This window comes from Alligator mississippiensis, chromosome 1 (genome assembly GCF_030867095.1).
Source record: "Alligator mississippiensis isolate rAllMis1 chromosome 1, rAllMis1, whole genome shotgun sequence".
Classification (NCBI taxonomy): Eukaryota; Metazoa; Chordata; order Crocodylia; family Alligatoridae; genus Alligator; species Alligator mississippiensis.
The window spans coordinates 220,044,596-220,065,046 of NC_081824.1; the positions used below are offsets into that span (position 1 = coordinate 220,044,596).

General features: G+C 41.1%; 1 protein-coding gene across 3 annotated transcripts in view; it reads right to left on the reverse strand.

Annotated features, from left to right (window-relative positions):
* The window catches only part of MACROD2 (mono-ADP ribosylhydrolase 2), a 1,573,191-nt gene that overhangs the window by 1,064,329 nt on the left and 488,411 nt on the right, over window positions 1–20,451 (reverse strand). For all 3 annotated transcript variants that reach the window (XM_059720129.1, XM_006260833.4, XM_059720128.1), the window contains exon 5: window positions 3,685–3,801. In XM_059720129.1, coding sequence (XP_059576112.1) covers window positions 3,685–3,801 — 117 coding nt within the window. The remainder of the gene's footprint in view (window positions 1–3,684; window positions 3,802–20,451) is intronic.

Below are 20,451 nucleotides of genomic sequence, written 5' to 3' on the forward strand. Positions count from 1 at the left end.
ATAAAAGACAGGTAGGCAATAGTTTCTAATGTTACACTGTCATATTATTATTAAGAGTGACACAAAATAGCTTAGTAGAATGCAGTGGCTCTATATATCTCCTGGCACCATGAAAACAGTCCAGAATAGTTAATGATTCTCAAATGGATGTTCTACAATTGATAAGAATTAAATTAACCTTTAAAATTAGCTTCTAAAAGAACAAAAAAAAATAATGCCTGGTAATAAAACACACAGTTTAATTTTAAAATTCCCAAGAGAATCCAAGAAAACTAAATTTTCCCTTCCCACTCTTGTGTGTTACATACACTTGTTTTCTTGCTGATCTGTCAATTTGTCACTGGGTGCATATTTTCCTCATGACATGCTGCTATTTGAGCAAGTATAAATACACATATATTGGTTTTCTTTTCCCAGAAGTTTCATTTTTGCGCATTTTACCATTGCAGCAATATATCACTAAGTGGAACACTTATTTTTCTCACTATATGGCCATGGGTGTCAGGTTATAAATGGATGATTTTTCATCATTTCTAAAACAAAAAGATCTATGGCCCACAAGCAAGATTCTCTTGTACAAAACATTAAATTGGAAGTAAGACCCATTAATTGCTGTAGTGCTTGACAAAGAGAAGGTCACTCATTTCTCCTTAAAAAATAAGACTTTCCTGCCAGAGCAGCTCACTACCTGTTGCTCTGGTTTTAAATATTTACTTTATCTCATTAAATATACAAGGGGAAGTATATCTCCAGTTAATGAATAGTTTTGATGTATCATTCCTCCCCTGTATTTTAATGGGAGAAAATAAACATAAAAAATAAATAGGAGTGAATTCCACAGTAGGGAAAGAGTTGAGCAGGGTATAGGTATAATGATCTTACAGTTGCATGTGGCCAGAAATACTGACAGGGGCAATATAAAAGAGATGGGGTAAGTCACAGCAGGTTACTTGTCTAGAAACAATAACTTATCATGCCAAAGTGCTCAATATGCTGCTAGCTGTACCATAATAAATAGAAAATAAGTAAATTTGTAAATAGAAATATTTAAAATCTAAATCCTTTATCCATTTCTAAATCTGTCAGCAAACAAACATATTTCTTAAACATATAAACATGTGAATGCATTTTAATGTACGCACATCTCTACACTTCAAGTTTCTGTAAGTGCTCAAGTTCATTAGACAGACAAGGTTCCTTGGGTGAATTTGATATCTTTTAGTAGACCAACCCAAATAGTTGGAGAATAGTTATTAAGCAAGCTTTCAGGTTCAAAAACCCTTCATCAGGCTAAGGAAGTTTCAGCAGTTGGTGTGTGCTCTTCCTGGATAGAATGAAAAGTAAAGAAGCCAGGGGCTGGGCTGGGCTGGGGAGTCAGTTGCCAGGCAGATTATAATGTATAATGTATGCCAGGGATGCATGGCAGAAGATGTGACTGTGGAATCAAGCATCAGATCCCATCATGCCTTACTGCTGGTGCAGGGGGAGCCCGGGCTCCCCCTGCACCTTCAACAAGCAAGCTCCTGCAGCAGGGAGCCCTGTCAGCTGATGGGGCTCCCAACCAGAGGGGAGCACACCATGTGCCCCTGCAGCACATAGTACACCCCTGAGGCTGGGATCCCTATCGGCTGACAGGGCTCCTGGCTACAGGGAAGCATGATGAGCCTGGATCAGCTGACAGGGCTCCCAGCCATGGGAGTGCATGGTGCCCCCCCACATCTGGGAGCCCTACCAACTGACAGCTCCCAACCTCATGCCCCTGCAGCTGGGAGCCCAGATCACTGGACAGGACTCCCAGCCACAGGAGCGGATGGTATGCCCCTGCAGCTGGGAGCCCGGATCAAGTGACGGCTCCCAGCCTCAGGGGTATATGGTGCATGCCAGCGGCTCGGAGCCCCATCAGCCAATGGGGCTCCCAGCCATGTGGGAGCTTGGTGTGCCTTTGTGGCTAGGAGCCTGGATCAGCTGATGGGGCTCTTAGCTGTGCTCCCAAGGCTCAGAGATACAGCCCAGCTAAGCAGTCTGTTAATGGCATGTTAGTAAGCAGCCACAAAGTTATTGTACATTTTTGATGTAATAACTTTGTGACTTTTCCATGCTTTATCACACCATTAATTACATTAACATGTGGCTAGGTAACAACTTAAGACATGATTAACTGGTTAATCCTGTCTTAAGCGTAATGTGTGCCAGGGACCTTAGTTAGTCTATAAGGTAAATATCTACCCTGCCTTCTGCCTGACTTCAGACTAACACAGCTAACTTCTTTTGCCTGCAATATGAAGAGAGACATTTACTGAAAAGACCTACCACTACTTCTAATTCTGGCACAAGTAACTTGTATTGACCTACTCCAGAATGTTAATTTATTCTTGTTGGACAGACTATATACTGGAACTGTATCTGTTTTTATACAAACCTTACCAATATTTTTTGGCCACATCAACCCCACCCAACTACCTCCAGGATCTTGCTTAACATTTGCCCTGCAGCCAAAATCACACCTTTCATAATTAATGAACTACAGATGTCAAAACCTGGCTGTAAACCATATTAAATTTTCCATTTCAAGGTAGCAATCACTATCACTTAAATCATGTCCTAGGCTTTAACATCATTATTGGATAATTCTATTTTAGCAGTGATAGTTTTTAAATGATTAGGAAAAATGCCTAATTTTATCTAAGGTACCCCTGGAAGATCCTGGAAATACTAAAACAATTCTTAAAATTGCAGCACAGATTAGACTGTATAGAAAATCAGCCTACAGGAAAATAAAAAAGGAGATCTGAATATTTTTAAATGAGGCATATTCCTAGCCCTGAACTGAATGCTTAAGAGCGTGCCTGAGTTCTCACGATAAGCTGCTCATAGTACTTTCTTGAAATTCATATATAATCACACCTCTTAATATTCTATTCTGTAAGAACTCAAACTGGGATGGGTGAAGGAAAGGAGAAAATCCTGCTTTTATTATGTATCACTGTTTTCATAATATGCTGTCAATATCCAAGTGTTTGTTTTTCCAAGTTTGGCTCACCACCTACAAAACAAGGTCAATCAAATAACCTTCTTTCTATTTAAAAAGAACGGGGATTTTGACAATTCCACTTTCAAAGTGCAAAAACATTCCAGCACTGAAAACTGCATTCCACTGAAAGCTGAAGTGTGACAGATGCCTTCACAGTAATTGCCAATCAGCTTCTACATAGCAGCTGAAAACACAATATATCACTTTGATCTCCTTAGCTCTAAATGTATTCACAATCAAGGAATCTGAATGAAGAATATGAAATCTGCTGCATTTCCAAAAACGGACTCCATGACACTTACATATGATAGTGTACATTTTGTTCATATTTTAGAAGACATTTCAGATCCTCAGACCCTTTATTCCATATATAAAACACTATACCTTATAACAAATGTAAAGATAAAAGATGTTTAAAAACATTTATTTTCATTGTGCAACAGAGGTCAAATGCTCATTCTAAAAAGTGTGAATTCCTCAAAGGGCTGAAGAGGCAGATGCCATTACAAAACTTGCTTAATTTAATCCCACTACTAATTTTGCAAATGAATGCCTATTTGAATTACCCTATTGGGAAAGAATGCATATGTAACCACATAGTCTGGACCAAAAAAAAAAAAAGGAAAGAAAGGTGGGTGAAGAAGTTCACTTACATTTTGCAGGTAGGTCATATCCACAAGTAATTTTAGCTTGTCCTGTCTCACAGCCACTCAGGTTGCGACATTCAGCAACTAAGCAGGGCCCAGCAGCTCTGTGTATGCAACCATCCACTATAAAAAACAAAGGAAAACCTGACATTATTAAATGTTTAATTTTACACTATATTCATACAAGTCTGAGGACACAGGTACACCTATTCATACAAGTCTGAGGACACAGGACAAGCTATTGCAGGTTTGGTTTATGCAGTATAAATGTGTAAGCAGACAGGCATACGCAGCTCCATGATAAAGTATAGCCTGCAACAAAGCCATCTTAATATTTTGCCAGTGAACTGTTCAGTGGGGAAAAATGCAGGGCAAGGATAAAGCATAATTTAGTAGTAGTAGCAGTAGTTGTCATCACAGTAGTAACAGCAGCAGCAGCAGTAGTAGTAGTAGTAGTAATACCAGCAGTAGCAAAGAGAGTAGATAAGGCCCATGCCCAAGGCTCTAGGCATCCCTGCTATAAATTACAAAAACAAAATAAGCTTGCCAGCTCAACACCTCTCTTTTGCCCCACACATTTGATTCTTCTAACATTCTGCAGACTTTTTAATGTCACCATGCTGCTTAATAGCCACTACTATAATCCCATGTAGTGACATTTATCGGATTTGCAATTTACAGTAGAGCTTTGTTTTGACCCTTATTTTTTCACACTATTCGTGGAAGACTCAAAAGTTAATTAAATAATAATTACTAAGGTTGCAACGACAGCTAAGTATGCAAGAAAATAAGTAGAGTACATAGATCTTATTGCCCTCGAGAGTCAGCAATAAGAATCTCAGCAGTAGCAGAATAGTAAAAACACTAGCACAGCATTTTTGCTATCTCAACATGCAATCAAAGAAATCATTTATTGTAATTAAGGAATGGAGTATAAGGGGGAAAAAAAACAAAAAATAAGGAAAATATTAACTGAATCAACACAAAAGTTACCACATGCCATTGAGTCAGTGGTGCTACCACTCAGCAAGTCACCATTCTTAGCAGATTATAGATATAGATGCAACATAAACCAAGTGTAACAAAAGTAATATAAACCAAAGTGTGAACTCTGTAAGCATAGAAATATATTTATGCAAACAATGAAAACAACTATTGTTTTTGTATCATAATGATTTCACTGAGATTCAACCAGTTAAAAGTTACAGGTGATGTTATCTTGGTGCCACTGTTCCGTGCAAGAAAGATATGAAGTACAAGGATGGGTCAGGATTGAAAAAACCTACAACACAAGAGATGTAGGCACTATTTGCAACGCAGTTCATGAAGCTTCTTGCATGATATCATAAAAAGGTATAGGGAAGGCATGAACAGATTTCCCTTTGCCAGTTTTTTGTCTGCTACCTATAAGCCACATTGCAAGAGGCCATAGAACAATTGCCAGCTTGATATTATGGAAAATTCCTTCTCTCATCCACCACTGGGATACTTCAGCTTTGCATTGTCAAATGGCTCGCTTTGTGTGTTAAAGATGTTCTTGATCCAGCAAAGTGCTGAAAGTTCCCACAAAGCACTGTCTGCCCACCACTTCCTATGGAGATGAAGGCAGTTAACACCTTTGTAGAAATGATCCCTTCCTTTACTGCATTTTAGAAATTCTAAAATTCTATTGCTTTCTCTGATGTGCTTTATGCTTTTGTCAGTATTCAGATAGCCATGAGAAAATTGTATAAATGATTCCCTTTACTACTCTGACATCAATCATGAACATACCCCATTTAATTTCCATCACATCATTCTGAAATATTTTACACTAATCTGTGAAAAAGACAAGAAAGAAATACTGTTTTTAAACACCTTTATTGAAACTTTCAGTAGTCTTCTTACTGAAAATTAGATACACAGTATATGTCAACCAGGCCTCCTATGAAAAACTGGTTGTGTTTGATTCATTACTATATAAACCAAGGCCACCTAACTGCACCTTTGATGACTTGCAATTTCATCTCAAGTTTGCTCAAAGCCTCTCTCCAATTAGCTCTGAGATGTTAATGTAAACTTTCTAGTCTATAACCTTCAATAAGGAATAGGAAAACATTTCGGTGTTCATACCATCTTATTTTATTAAGAGATTACCGTAAAATTTACAAAAGCAAGGAAGATTAGATTACTAAACCAATGCACCTTGGGACCACTATTTTTTTTTTTAAACATCTGCTATTAATGCTTCACCAATTATTGACAGAAAATCTCATCTCAATTATTGCTCCTTAACACAGTGCTAAACACGTGGCACTGAACTGTTCCTTTACGTCCAGCCCTGAACTGTGAAAAAGCTGGTGTGAAGAGTATTTCACCCCAGGAATGCCTGTGGGAGGGAATGAAAGAGAGACATCACAATTCTTTCCTGTTTCCATAACTGCTTGAGGAAGTAGTGATATGCTGCCTCAGCACAGGGGTGCAGCCAAGCCTCCCTCCTTGGTGAAGGACTAGGCAAGCAACCTTACTCAGCTGAACGCAATATCCCTATAGACTGTACAAATGCAGTATTGTAGGGGATGAAACCACTTTTCCCACTCTTTCTCCTTGTTTCCATGTATCAGAAGTCACAACTTAAAATTATAGGCCAGGTACAGGAATTAAACATAAACTGGTATAAGTGACTGAAAACTGGTCTAAACCCATAACAGTACAGTTCAGTGAGCACAGATTGGTAGAAAAAAGCAGACACCTAGATGGATGTAGTATCAGACTTAAGCAATTTAAGTTAGACTGGTCTATCAAACTTCTACAGAATCACAGAAAATTAGAGCTGGAAGGGACCTCGGGAGGTCATCTAGTCCAACCCCCTTGCTCAAAGCGGGACCCAGCCAACTATATCACCCCAGCCAAGGCTTTGTCTAGCTGGACCTTAAAAACCTCCAAGGATGGAGACTCCACAACCTCTCTGGGTAACATGTTCCAGCATTTTACTACCCTCCTCCTAGTGAGAAAGTTTTTCCTAATATCTAACCAAAACTTCTCTTGTTGCAACTTGAGACCATTGCTCCTTTTTCTGTCATCTGCATCCTCTTTGGAACCATTGTTCAGGTAGTTATTAAATCTCCCCTCAGTCTTCTCTTCTGCAGACTAAATATGTTCAGGTAGTTGTAGGCTGCTATTAAATCTCCCCTCAGTCTTCTCTTCTGCAGACTAAATAAGTCCAGTTCCCTCAACCTCTCCTCATAAATCATATGCCCCAGCACCCTAACCATTTTTGCTGTCCCCTGCAGGACTCTCTCCAACTTGTCCAAATGCTTTCTGTAGTGGGGGGAAGGTGGGGGAGAAAGATGGACACAGTACTCCAGATGTGGCCTCACCAGTGCTGTACAGAAGTGACTAATCACTTCCCTTGATCTACTGGCCACACTCTTACCAATGCAGCCCAGTATGTCGTTAGCCTTCTTAGCAACAAAGAGCACACTGTTGGCTCACATTCAACTTACTGCCCACCGTAGCCCCCAGATCCTTTTCTGCAGAGCTGCTGCCCAGCCAGCCAGCCCCCAGCCTGTACTGGTGCATGGGACTGTTCTGTCCTAATTGCAGGACGTTGCACTCATCCTTGTTGAACCTCATGAGATTTCTTTTGGCCCAGTCCTCCAATTATTCAGGTCTCTGAATCCTAACCCTACCCCTCAGCATATCATCTGCAAACTCACTGAGGGTTCACTCTCTACCATCTTCCAGGTCACTGATGAACATATTGAACAAAACTGGCCCTAGGCCCAACCCTGGGGCACTTGACTTGCTACTCGCTGCCAACTAGACATTGAGCCATTGACTACTACCCTCTGAGCCCAATGATCCAGCCAGTTTTCTATTCATCTTACAATCCATTCATCCAACCCATACTTTCTTAGCTTGCCTGCGAGAATGTTGTGGGAGACCATATCAAAAGCCTTGCTAAAGTCAAGGTATACCACATCTCCTGATCTTCCCACATCCATAGAGCCAGTCCTCTCATCATAGAAGACAATCCATTTGGTCAGGCATGACTTGCCCTTGGGGAATCCATGCTGACTGTTGCTAATCACCTTCTTCTCCTGCAAGTGCTTAGAAATTGATTCTTTGAGGACCTGCTCTATGATTTTCACAGGGACTGAGGTGAGGCTGACTCATCTATAGTTTTGTAGATCCTACTTTTTCCCTTCCTTAAACACAGTCAGTATATCTACCCTTTTCCAATCATCTGGGACCTCTCCCGATCATCATGAGTTTTCAAAGATGATGGCCAGTGGCTCTGCAATCACATCGAACAACTCCCTCAGCACCCTCAGTAGATCCCATTCAACCCCATGGACTTGTATATGTCCAGCTTTTCTAAATAGTCCCTAGCCTGTTCTCTTGCTAGTTGGCTGTTCACCTTCTCTTCAAATTGTGCTTCCAGGTGCAGTAGTCTGGGAGCTCAACTTGCCTGCAAAGACTGGGGTGAGAAAGGCATTTAGTACTTCAGCCTTTTCTGCATTCTCCATCACTAGGTTGCCAACCCCACTCAGTAAGAAACCCACATTTTCCCTGATCCTCCTCGTTACCGACATGTAAAAACCCTTCTTGTTACCCTTCACATCTGTTGCTAGCTGCAACTCCAATTGCACTTTGGCCTTCCTAACTTCATCCCTGCATGCCCGAGCAATACTCTTAAACTCCTCCCTGGTTGTCTGTCCAAATTTCCACATCTTATAAGCTTCCTTTTTGTGATTTAGCTTATGGAAGAGTCCCCTGATGAGCCAAGCTGGTCTTCTGCCATACCTGATAGTCTTCTCGCACACTGGGATGGTTTGTTCCTGCACTCTCAGTAAGGTTCCTTTAAAGTATAGCCAGATCTCCTGGACTCCTTTCCGCCTTAGACTGGGTTCCCAGGGGATACGGGCCATGAGTTCCCTGAGCAAGTCAAAGTCTGCCTGTCTGAAGTCCAGGGTCCTTACTCTGGTGTTCTCCTTCCTTCCTTTCATCAGGATCCTGAACTCAACCATCTCATAGTTGCTGCTGCCCAAGTTGCCATCCATTACTACATTCTCCATCAGTTCTTCCCTGTTTGTGAGCAGCAGGTCAAGAAGAGCATGCCCCTTAGTCTCTCTAACACTTGCCACAGGAAGTTGTCCCAAACACTCTCCATAAACTTCCTGGATTGCCTGTGTACTGCTGTACTGTCCTCCCAGGAGATGTCAGGGTGACTGAAGCCCCACATGAGAACCAGGACTTGTGATTGGGAAACTTCCACTAGCTGTTTGAAAAAAGCCTTCAATTTAAAGGACTTCAAATTCATCCTGCTTGTTTCCCACGCTCCGTGCATTCATCAACATTAGCCAATTTTCCTGATTTCTCAGGAAGAATGAGAAATTGCCCACTCCTGCTTGTGCCCCATCCAGGTCACCAGCTGCAGGCAGGATGCGAGGCTGGAGGCCGTGGGAGCTGTCAGCAGTGGCTGAATGGTGGGAGGGGCTGGAGCGAGCACACTGGGAATGGGAGGATGGAGGGCCGTGCAGCAGGGATTTTCCCATCCACTGCCTGGCCCAGCTGGCCAGCATGGCTCCTCTCCTCAGGTCCAGCCCCCCACTAGAGACTGGCTATCAGAGGAAGGGAGTGGAGGCTCCTGCCACATGGACTCAGTCCATCCTCAGACTTGAGTCAGCATAGAAGGGAGGCCCTATGCAGCATGGGTCTCCACTCCCCTGCCACTGACAACCAGCCACCAGCAGGGGGTCAGGGCTGGGGACTGCACTGGCTAGCCAGGCTGGGCAGCATGGGGGTGACGGTCTGCTGTGTGGGCCCCTCCAAGCTGTGCTGGCTCAGATGTGAGGGGGCTGGGTCTGCGTGATGGGGCTTCTGCTTCCCCCGCCTCACCACAACTTATAACCAACTGCTGGCAGTGGAAGAGGGGATGCACTGGTCATTCAGGGGTGGCTGGCTGTTCAGCTGATTGACTGGGGTCAGCATTCTCTGGCAGCCAACTGGGAGACATACCTCAGCCAGCCCAGGCCGCATACATGCTTCCCCCCACAGTGAAAGGCAGACATCCTTTCTGTTCACTCCCAATCTAACCTGGGCCGCTTAAAAAACAAAACTTAGAGCACTTCGGCCTTTGGCTTTCTGTATGTCTGTACTTAGCCATAAATCCATATCCTCTGTATAGCATGCTCCAGAAAAGCAGAAAGAAAGTAGAGGAACCAACACATTTGACTGAAAACTCATTTAAAATTAGAACTTTTCTGAAAAATTAAGAGAATGGAAGAAAGCTACCATCAAATAAGCCAAATCAGCACTATTTTCCTAATAAACTTACTCCACCCCAGGAAGACTAGAAATAACTACATGTTCAGGACAAGAACATCCAGAACAGTGAAGAGTGACATTTAATCACATCACTATACCTGATTTCATAGCAAGAACAGGTCTTGCTTTAAAAAAAGTACTATTTCTTTGCATTTATGGTCTCTTTCATATGACATTTTAGGATTACAACATGCATACATTAAAATCTAAATTTGATAACCATTCAACTGCTTAAGAGGTAGCTGCATGGGTTGATTTTAGATCTCCATTAAATGATCTAATTGGGCCATTGTTCACAATGTGTTGCAACGTCTGAAAAATTGCATCACAAGAGCGACTCAGGTTCTCTTTGATTTTCCATTTATGGAGTAGGTGTCCACATTTTACATGAAATGTCTGAATGCAATTCAAAGAGGACCAAATCTTTCTTGGTAGGTCAGATCCTACCTGGGGGACTGTAGGGTCACTGATGATATATCCCTGTGGCAGGCTGGTATTTGCCCAGGCTTCCCTCCATTGTTCTTCGATGCTCTTGTTATCATCATACAGCTTCCTGGTGTATTTCCAGAAAGGTTTTCTAGATTTAAACCTATGCAGTGGTGGCACTGTGATGTCCTTGGTTGATTGGGAGGTTTGGGTGGATGGCCTTTATGGCAATTTACCAACAGGTTCAATATCAGGAAAATTAAGGATTTTGCCATTTCCATTACCCACCGGAAGATTTGATGAAGCTTGATGATTTGTGCCAACTGTCCGGAGCAAAGTTTGGCTTTTCAAAAGAATACTTACTAATAGTAAATGGAAATTTCACATATTTTCCAAGTTGGCTCTTTTTATATATTACATAATAAAATATTAATTGAACAATGACTACCACTGTATAAATATTCAACTGAATGGAAAATGTGAACAAAATAATAAATTATTTCAAAAATATTTTATGCAGGTATAGCGTTAGTAAAAACTATATTTTATAAGATTCAAAATATATTTTCATCATTGTCACAACAGGTATATATGCAGCAAAATCTATTTCCAAATAAGAATACATGAGATAATATAATTTGGGAAAGCCTGGAGTGGATTCACAAATTTGAATGTAAGACTTCAGTTGCTGTTAAAACATTTCTTCATTTTAATTAAAAAATCATGTCCAGGGCATGCATAGAACATTTATATGAAATACTTCATTTTCTGTGTATGTTGACTAGTAATACAAGCTAAGAGTAAACTAAGTATTGTTAGCACAATAACGTTATGGAAATTACAGGTAATGATGACAACCTCAGGAGGGAAAAAATGATGGCCAAATAAATATTGTTATTATATAGTACAGTAGGGAGGAAGAGATTTACATGATTATAGTGGCACACAGCCACATCACTTTTCTTTAAGAAGGTGAAGAATCTTTGACGTATTGGTTTTAGACTCTTCAGCTATACCATCAGTTTGATATATTGGTGCTCATCTGCATTTTTTAAACAGATTTGGTTCACTCGTTTGGAAAATGTCAAACAATTCCCACTGTTTCCATACTAGAATTTTTTTATGATTGTAAAAATCCAAGCTATTATGCTCAAATTCAACCTGTTTCAATGACAATGATAAAGAATTAAGCAGTTATTTATTTCTAAATCTGAACCAAAAAAAATTCTTAGAATAAGGCCCTCTCACTTCCTCAGCTTTATGATACAGCTTCTTCTAGATTCATGGTTTCCAAACTGTGATTTGCTAGAGCACAGTAGGTGGTCCACAGCTGATCCATGGGTCACACCATTCTTCTCACTCTTTTTCAGTTAAAAGCTTGATTAGGATATAGAGTAGTCCCCCAGAAATGTTGAGATTTCAGGTCTGTTGGTACCAAAAGTTTGGGAAACACAAACCTAGACCTTGGGTTCTTCCAGGCTAACCTCCTCCTTTATATTTAAGAAAACCATGCATATACTTCCAACTGTAATTTAAATATTATAAGAAGCAGAGACCAAGGCCCCTTCTACATGTTACATTCATGCTACAATTAATATATGAATTGCAGCATAAATGGCAAGGGTGCAATATGTGCACCCCATCAAAGGCACCATAAAATGGCAAACCAGCCATTAAAATGTTCCATAAACAACATAGAACAATTTAGGGTTTGTTTGTATGGTGCCTTAAATTGGAAGTGTGGCATGTCCACAGATGCCCCCAAATCCACTAATTTCCAATGAGCCAGTTCTCCAACTGGGCTTGGGGTTAATCTGGTCAGAGAGTGCAGCAAGACATCAGAGGTTGCAGGCAGGGATAACCAAAGGGCTTCTCCCACAGCAACTTTAAACTCTGATCTGAGCATCTCTAGTAGGGATGCTGGATGTTGGACATCGGAGGCTCCCAAGCCCAGAAGCCCCATCAGAACTGTAGGTTATGGGGTTTAAAGTTCCCCATAAACCTCAAACCTGCCAGAGCAGCTTGTTGTCAGCCCCAGCCCTGACAGCTCAGGGTCTCAAACTGGAACTGGGGCTTTCCAAGCTGCTGCTGACAATCAGCTCATTGTCTGCCCAAACAGCCCTGGGTCTATCCAGGGCTGGGGCCAGCAATCAGCTGACTGTCAGCCCTAGGATTGCAATCCCAGGCTCCCCCTGCATTGACAAGTAAGTAGCAACAGTGAGACTGGAATCTGATCACTGGTCCCAAAATGGTGATTCTTGCTATGCACGTGTGGCATGCCTGGAGGCACAATTCTGGGATCAGGAATCAGATCCCTCTGCAACATTAAATGATTATGTGCCAGGTGCCCACATTATCAGCTGCCTGTGGCAAGAAGTCATATAATAGACAAAAGGATGGAATCTTTCTGAAAGATATGTTTCATATTGTACTGGCAGTCTGTTCCACAGAGATCCCCAAAAAGAATATACTGCACTCACTGAATATGGGTCTGTTAACCTGTTAACTTCACCTTGTGCCCCATATGTTGGGCTCTGTGATAAGTTTTTTGTGTCCTACAAAGACATTATTTCCAGAGCTCTGTCTTTCCAGAATATCACTAATCTTGAGTCATCCTTGACTGGTAAGAAAACTCTTTTGACATTCCCAAATATCTGCAGAATGAGTACTCTTCCTTTCTGCTCTTACCTCCCACTAGTCATCCACTGTCCTCTGCAGCTGTCCATGCCTGATTAATTCCACAGGCCTTTGCTCATCATTCAACAAAGTCTGAGCAAACTCTGTGCATTACTAAGTAGTTGCACAGAGGGTTAACCTTTCAGATATTAATATGATTTGAGTGACCTAAATAGATATACTTCCTCTCTAGCCTAGTTTTCCCCCCTCCTTTACTGTTACAATTGCAGAACAAAGACCCAAGTGGAGTTCCATAATCCATGCTGTTTTGTAAGGGAATGGCTGGAATGCTACAGTCAAGAGGTCTTTGACATGCAAGATTTAAGCAGATAAACTACGCTTGTTCTGCACTTTGCAAACTGACATTTGGCTCTATACATAATCAATGTTTGTACAGAGCTTTAAATATATAAGTTAAAAGTAGCACCCTAACATTTGTCATTAAAACTATTAGCAATCCCATCACATCTATAATTTTAAGACCCACGAGAGACAGTATTTTGTCTTCCTAACAGTTCTGTAGAAGCAGTTAACTAAGAAAAACTATTTTCAAAGCTAACATGATCAATGGCATGAGCACAAGAACAAGCAAGTAAATTGTTTATTTTCTTCCTTTTTTTAAATCATTGCTCAAGAGAAGATACAAGAGACAAAAGTCATATTAAAGAAAGTTTGTTTTGGGGATTTTGAGTGTTCATTAAAAACAATGTGTTTAAAAAAATCCTATAAAGGACTAGTAAGGAATACTACAAAGTTAACCCTTTTCTTCATTAATACCTTGCATATTAATTAAAACAAAATTGTAAATTATTAAAACAAACTATTTGCTTTTTGGAATTAAGAGGTTAAAATTATTCTGCAAACACCAGATAATTTACTGATGCACAGTGGAAGATATATTTTTTAAACAGAAAATCTCCTAAAATTGCAAATGAAGCAAAAGCACAGGAAACACAGAATTAAGGGTGCCATGGGATGCTGTTTAAAAAAAACTCAGCAGATCTAGGCTAGCAGTGCAGATGGTAATAAAAAATGGTAAGGTAATCAAACACCACAGCAAAACAATACAAAGCCCAGGGGAATGGTAAGCCGCAAACTATATTTGTGACCTTGTAGATAGTCTGGATTAGTTGAAACACACAGTTTAAGGAGCATAAACAAATCTCTAATATATTTTAAAGTAAGTACACATTTCTTTCCATTCCTTCAGGCTTTCCTCTAGATTTATTCCTGCTCTTCTCCAAGAGGTTTAGAGGACATATTTATTTAGAGAAGTTACTTGTATGTGCTTTATTTGACATGAAATACTACTTTCCTACATGATGAAAGCCAAAAGCATAGTTGCTTAATGACTATATCAGATCTACTCAGAGGAAGGTAACAAGGAGTTGTTTTGGCTTTTTGTAAATACATTCAGCATACTTGTGCTCACTATAGGTCAGGAGCCAGGTGGAAACTGAAAAAGATATTGTCCCAGTTTTGAAGAACTGGTAAAGCATGTCTGATAATTGCTATCATTTCCCAATTCAGCAGAGTTAAGATATTCATCCAGAAATTAAAATTCATTTACATTGGTTATCATTTAATCTCCTATGGCCCTGTCTGAAGTAATTCAGAAATGACAAAAGTAAATAATAATAATAACAACCTTATTACCAAAACTTTAACTACAACTAAGTCTACAAAGGATCAAAGATCTGATCTAGAACAAAGATGTGTGACAAAGATGAGAATCTGATCTAGAAATCTTTTATTAAAAGTGGGAATATGCACTATAAGATGTTCTCATGTGCTGCTAGTTTTATTTTTAGAGCTCAGAATTTACTGGGGTTAATATATAATAAAAGTTGGGTTACTCCATCTTATAAGAAACAAAAAAGGCAAGCTGGGGTAGGAATAACGTCCAATAAAACATAAAACCCCCTCAGAACATAGGAGGGATGGGAAAGTCAGTGATGTAGAGAACAAGGACAGTACGCAGAGCCATCAGGCAGAAGAGGCAAAACCAGGTAGGGACCCAGTGTGACTTAACAATATATGCAAAACAAAACCAAAGTCTGATTCAAGTTCAGGAAACTTCTTTCTGTTTGGGAAAGCTATCAAGCCTGAGCATCCCATATTTGAAGTTAGATTGAGTGGAGCTCATTGCATAGTAAGAACTGTTATTTGCTAGGATTCAGCTGGATAAGAGGCAAGTTAACCATATTATATAGTGGTTTACTTAAAATAAATAGATAGTTAAATTTCTCTTTTGCTTTGGAAATGTTAACACAGATTTTCCGTAATATTTAGAAACCCACACTACTAGAATAGTATGCAATTAATGTGATTCCCTAATATGGTTCTTTGTTCAGAATGAGGCAAAACTTGCTCCCTTTCCAGTCAGAGGCACCACTTTCACTGACTTCATCAAAACCGTGATTGGGTCTGATACAACATAATGCGGCCTGTGTGTGCCTTCCTGCCCATGAATCTATATCCATGGATACACAGCAAAGAAAGACTCAGCCCAGATAATAAATTTGGTGCCTGCAGTAATAAAACAGTTAGGTACCAAAATGATCTACTAGTATCAGTATAGGGCTCTGTGGCTGGTCCTGGGGCTCTGCACCCATGAGGAAGCAAGAATATACTTAGGCAATCTCGGCTGAGGTGCTGGATGGCACTTGGAGACAGAGCATGAATGCTCTGCTCAACTCAGACATCCTTGTTCACAGCAGAACGGTACGTTTAATCAAATTCTACCTAGTTAAGTAGAGCAGCCTTGTAAAATCCCTCTCCCAGCAAGCTCTCTATTCAAGTTATGCTAAAATACTGACCAGAACTTAAATATCCAAATCCAGCCATCAGTTTGGTCAAAGTGCACCTGGCAGTCATCTTTGCTCATCTTCTAACTGCTAGCCAGCATGTATTCTCTCATTCATTGAGGGCCTGACAAAGATCTGACTTCCAATGAGTGACCCTGTTCCTTGACAGTACCTGATTTTGTTCTCATGTCTCTGATGGGGCTGCAGTTTCAACTCAAGCTAACATGTTCCTTGACTCCAACTTTCCTGGTGAGAAATACCTCCACAAGGAAGATGGCCGAGATCTAAGACCTCATGCGGGATAATCATTGCACTGTCTTTAACCAAAGAATCGTTAAAGGACAAATCCCAAAGTCCTATTTAATGCAGTCCCTGATTCCACTTCAGTTTGCAAGCTGGCTTGCCAATGTTTTTTTTCCAAAACCTTGTTCCTTCCAAGCCAAGATGTAAAGACGACTTGTCATTATACCAACATAGGACTAATCCTTTCAGAAAGTCTTCACAGCTACTTGTTTCTAAAAGTCCAAAGAGAGATCCAAAGGTGCAGTAGTAAAACTGCACCAAATGACTCACACTTGGTAAGGTTGCCTTTTAGTTGCTCTTTGTCGTGGAGTACGAAACATGCATTATGGTTATCTTCTTGCTGAGGAACAAGAGCAGGAGTGGGGCTATAACATGCACTACAGATGCTTCTGAATGTAACAGGGAACCCCTGCCCTTGTTACTAAGAAGGACAAGAGGGCGGCAGGGGAGTGCAGCCAGAGGCATGATGCAGAAAGCTGGATGGCAAAGCAGCAGCAAGTGTGAACTCCCCAGGTGAACTGAGCCAGGGGCTAGAAAAGGATCAGCTGTTAATGGCAGAATTAACAACATTTAGGCCCAGGGAACAGGAGGCAGGGTCATATAATCAGAAGGGGGCTGGGCTTGGAGCGTAGATACCCAACCTCAGGCCACAGAGGGGAAAGTTTGGGCTGTTGCAGGACATGGAGCTCCCAGTAGAGGCAACTACAGTGAGGTATCAAGCCAGCCAAGGAAAGCTACCTGGTGGGTTGGAGGGATAAAAGCAAGCTGATTTAAGTAGGAAGGCTCACAGACTAGAGCCCCAGAGAGGATTGCATTTGAGTTAGGACCAGTTAGGTTGCTGTTTTGTGCTTGAGTTTTACTGGAGAACTGGGTTGTGGCTACAGGAAAGAAGGAGGCCACAAGCAGAGTGCTTGGAAGGCACCCCCCACTATCAGGGACTGGAGAAAGACCAAAATCAGGCTGAGGCTGTCATAGTGAAACTGGTGCCCCCAAAGAGCCTGCAGCGAAGTCATTGCTGAGGCTTGGGAGTTGTCTCAAACAGTAGAGCAGGGCTGAAGCTTGGTCAGAGGAAAAAGGGGGCCAAAGTCAGGACATTTGAAGCCCTGGCAGATGTTTGTATGCCTTGGGGGGGGGGGGGGGAAGATAGGAGAGGGGGAAGCGAGTGCTACCTTAGAGATGAAACACCTTGAGAAAAGCACAGAGACCTCCAGGAGTGAGTATGGACCAAGCAGCAAGGACAGAGCCAGCAGGTGGGTGAACCAGAGAAACTACTGGTCCCAAACAATGACACCAAAGGCACTGGAGGCGAGGTGGGACAGGAGAGCACCAGCAGGTGGGTTGGGCCCTAGAGGGCACCAGGTGCCAGAGATGGCAACCCACGCAGCTTGCTATATAAGGCAAAAGGTCTCTGTGCTTAAGTACTTGTGGTGTACGTGCATCCACAGTGAGGATATGCAGACAGATAACATTTCAAAGAACCTGTTTACTGGTAAATAACTTTTGTTTATACTGGTGTACTCACTACATGCAAACTGTGAAGTCTATTCATAAAATTGTCATCAATAATATTAGTTTGCTTACACTGAACAGGAAGTAGAATGACAGCGAAATTAAACATTTTGACCACTGAATTTTTATTATTTTAGTAAATAGTTGTTAGATCAAGGGTGTGGAAAATCAAAAGTTACAGGGAATGCCAAATAAGTTGCCATAAAAAGCTAGTGATCACCATTGCTACCTTCTCTGAATGAAAAACTAAATGGAGCACAAACTTTCTCTTTATCTGATATTTAGGACACCATGTTTTTTAGTCCAAAGTGTACCACTTCCAGTTTGTAGACAGAGTTATAATGTCAAATGAATTCACACTTTCATCAGCCCACTCAAGCAACATAAGGGTTCAGTGAAACATGGGTCTTATAAACCTGTCTGAATGTCACGGTTTTGGCAGTAAAAGAGAACTAGGAAATGCTCCAGTTGTAGCTTTCCATGGTTTTCCCAGTCCAAAAACCTGACATTAAGGCATGTGTGCAGGAACTACATTTTTTTTCTTTATCACATTAGTGTTCAGACACCTGACATTCCATATTCTCCTGAAAATGAGATGTTGAAACTGAGAGGGGAGCGAGGGGAAAAAAACCCTCTCCTCCCCACCCCCCCACCCCCCCGCAGAGCGCATCCATCACAGCAAGCAGACAAATGGCATTTTGTTGTTTATTCATTGCTAAAGTGATAAGCAGAGCTCTGGCAAACCTTAAGGTTTCAGTGCTAAATCAAAGCCACCTCCTGTTCAGCAGAATTTATGTTCAGATTCTAAACCCTGCTTTTTCCTTACTGGGTATCATCATGTAGAGACAAAGGTGTCTTCTAATGACCTATAATCCTTCCCCTCTATCCATTTTCCGCCACCCACCTCCCCCAGCCCAAGTCCTTTGATTCAAATTGTTCTGGAAGCAGCCTGCTAGCTCTCCTATCCAGGGGCTTTAAGAGCAGATAGGCACCCCACTCTCCCACTCTGAAGCCTGAATTAACTTCAGAAGATTGAACCACTTTCCTGTCCTCTTATTCAGCAGCAGCAAGAAATACAAGTTACATTTTACTGCTACACTATTTACCTTGTTCTAAAGTTCAGTTCAACCCAAATGTTCAGCATTGTCACAGGGAACCAATAGCAGACCCAAAGAAAGCCACACTAATTCACTATCGTGCAACCTTGCAAGGTAATGGATACCCTTTATCTGCAGCACCTTTGAAAAATTCTACTTTCAAATGAATTAATAGAAATGGTTGAATAAAATGTCATGTCCCCACCAAGAGGTGGGAAGTTTGAGAAGTTTCAATTAGGAAAGCAAAACTGTTTTAAGTTCAGTGTCAATTCACATTTAAAATTGTGTGGCAGTAAATATACTGTATTTCCTTACATAAAACACAACACTTGGGGTGTGCATTATAAGCAAGAGCTTATGGTAATAGCAGTTTCTGTAATCTCAAGTCTCTGCCTATGGGGAGGAAATTAAAGGTAATACTGCATGTGCTTCACAGGAGGCAGCAACATGAGCCCTCTGACCTCCCTAGCATCTACTACTGTTACTCACTGCTACTTAGCAGCATTTTCAAGGAAAGATTTCTTTTCTTCATTCTGCTTTTCAAAAACAAGGTGTGGATCTCATTCTATGGTAGGTTGTATATGAGAAAATACAGTATCTTTATTTTAAATTACATTTTTACACTTAAACTGATGTGCAGCACCCGTATATTAATGACATCCAACCAGAATGCTCCAACAAAATAATTGTTATGGTCTGTCTTGATGTTGGCTACAATTCCCACTTCCAGTTCCAGTGCCTTCTATACCCCCAACTCCTGGGAAACCAATCTGGACTGCACCCATGCCTCAGCGGCCTAACCATTAAGCAAGATTGCCCAGGCCACCTTGAGATTATATATCCTTCATATCCTTGTCATGTCAAAAACAGGCATCAATTTGAGTGGCTGTAAGAGTTAATACTGAACTGTGTCCCCTCCTGATTACTGGTAGAGAGAAGCTGGAAGCCATCGTGTAGCACAGTGTTTCCATGAAGTGAAGTTCTGGCAAAGAAAATCAGCTTCTTCAAGACATGCCCCCCAGCTCTGATTTGGGAGGGCTGGTTGAGGGGCAAGGGCAAGGGGGGGGGGAAGTGCATGTGGTATATAAGTAAATACGGTAAATAAGAAGAAAAAAAGAAAACCCCTATGAACACCAAAATGGGTAGTGGAACAAGAATGTAAGGCAAGAAGAAGGCTTCACCTATGTTCTGATGCTGCCAGCATTCACCCTATTGTGCGAGCACCTTACAAATAAGTAGAAGCATATGTATTCATATCTTATCTAACCTTCTGAGCACGCAAACAGTGTGAAAACAAAATAATAATTGGTTATTTTAGGTACAAGTGCATGATTGAGCTGGTAGGAGGGAAGGGACTTTAGCAAGAAAATGCATTTCCCTCTCCTTTAAAAATGCTATTTTCTTTGGTATTTTTCTTCCCTATAAACTTTGGCGTTTTACTGTTCCAGGATAAGAGCTTGCAATGACTACTTCTCTAACTGGCAAATAGTTTGAAAATTCTGAGAACATGCACCAATCACAGAAGAAGAATAAATAGTAGCCGGACTAGGTATTTGCATATTGAGTATAGTTATTAAACAGCCATCACACAGTGATTATACAAATGTATGCACTATGATCAGCTAATGGTTGTCAGGCACAGG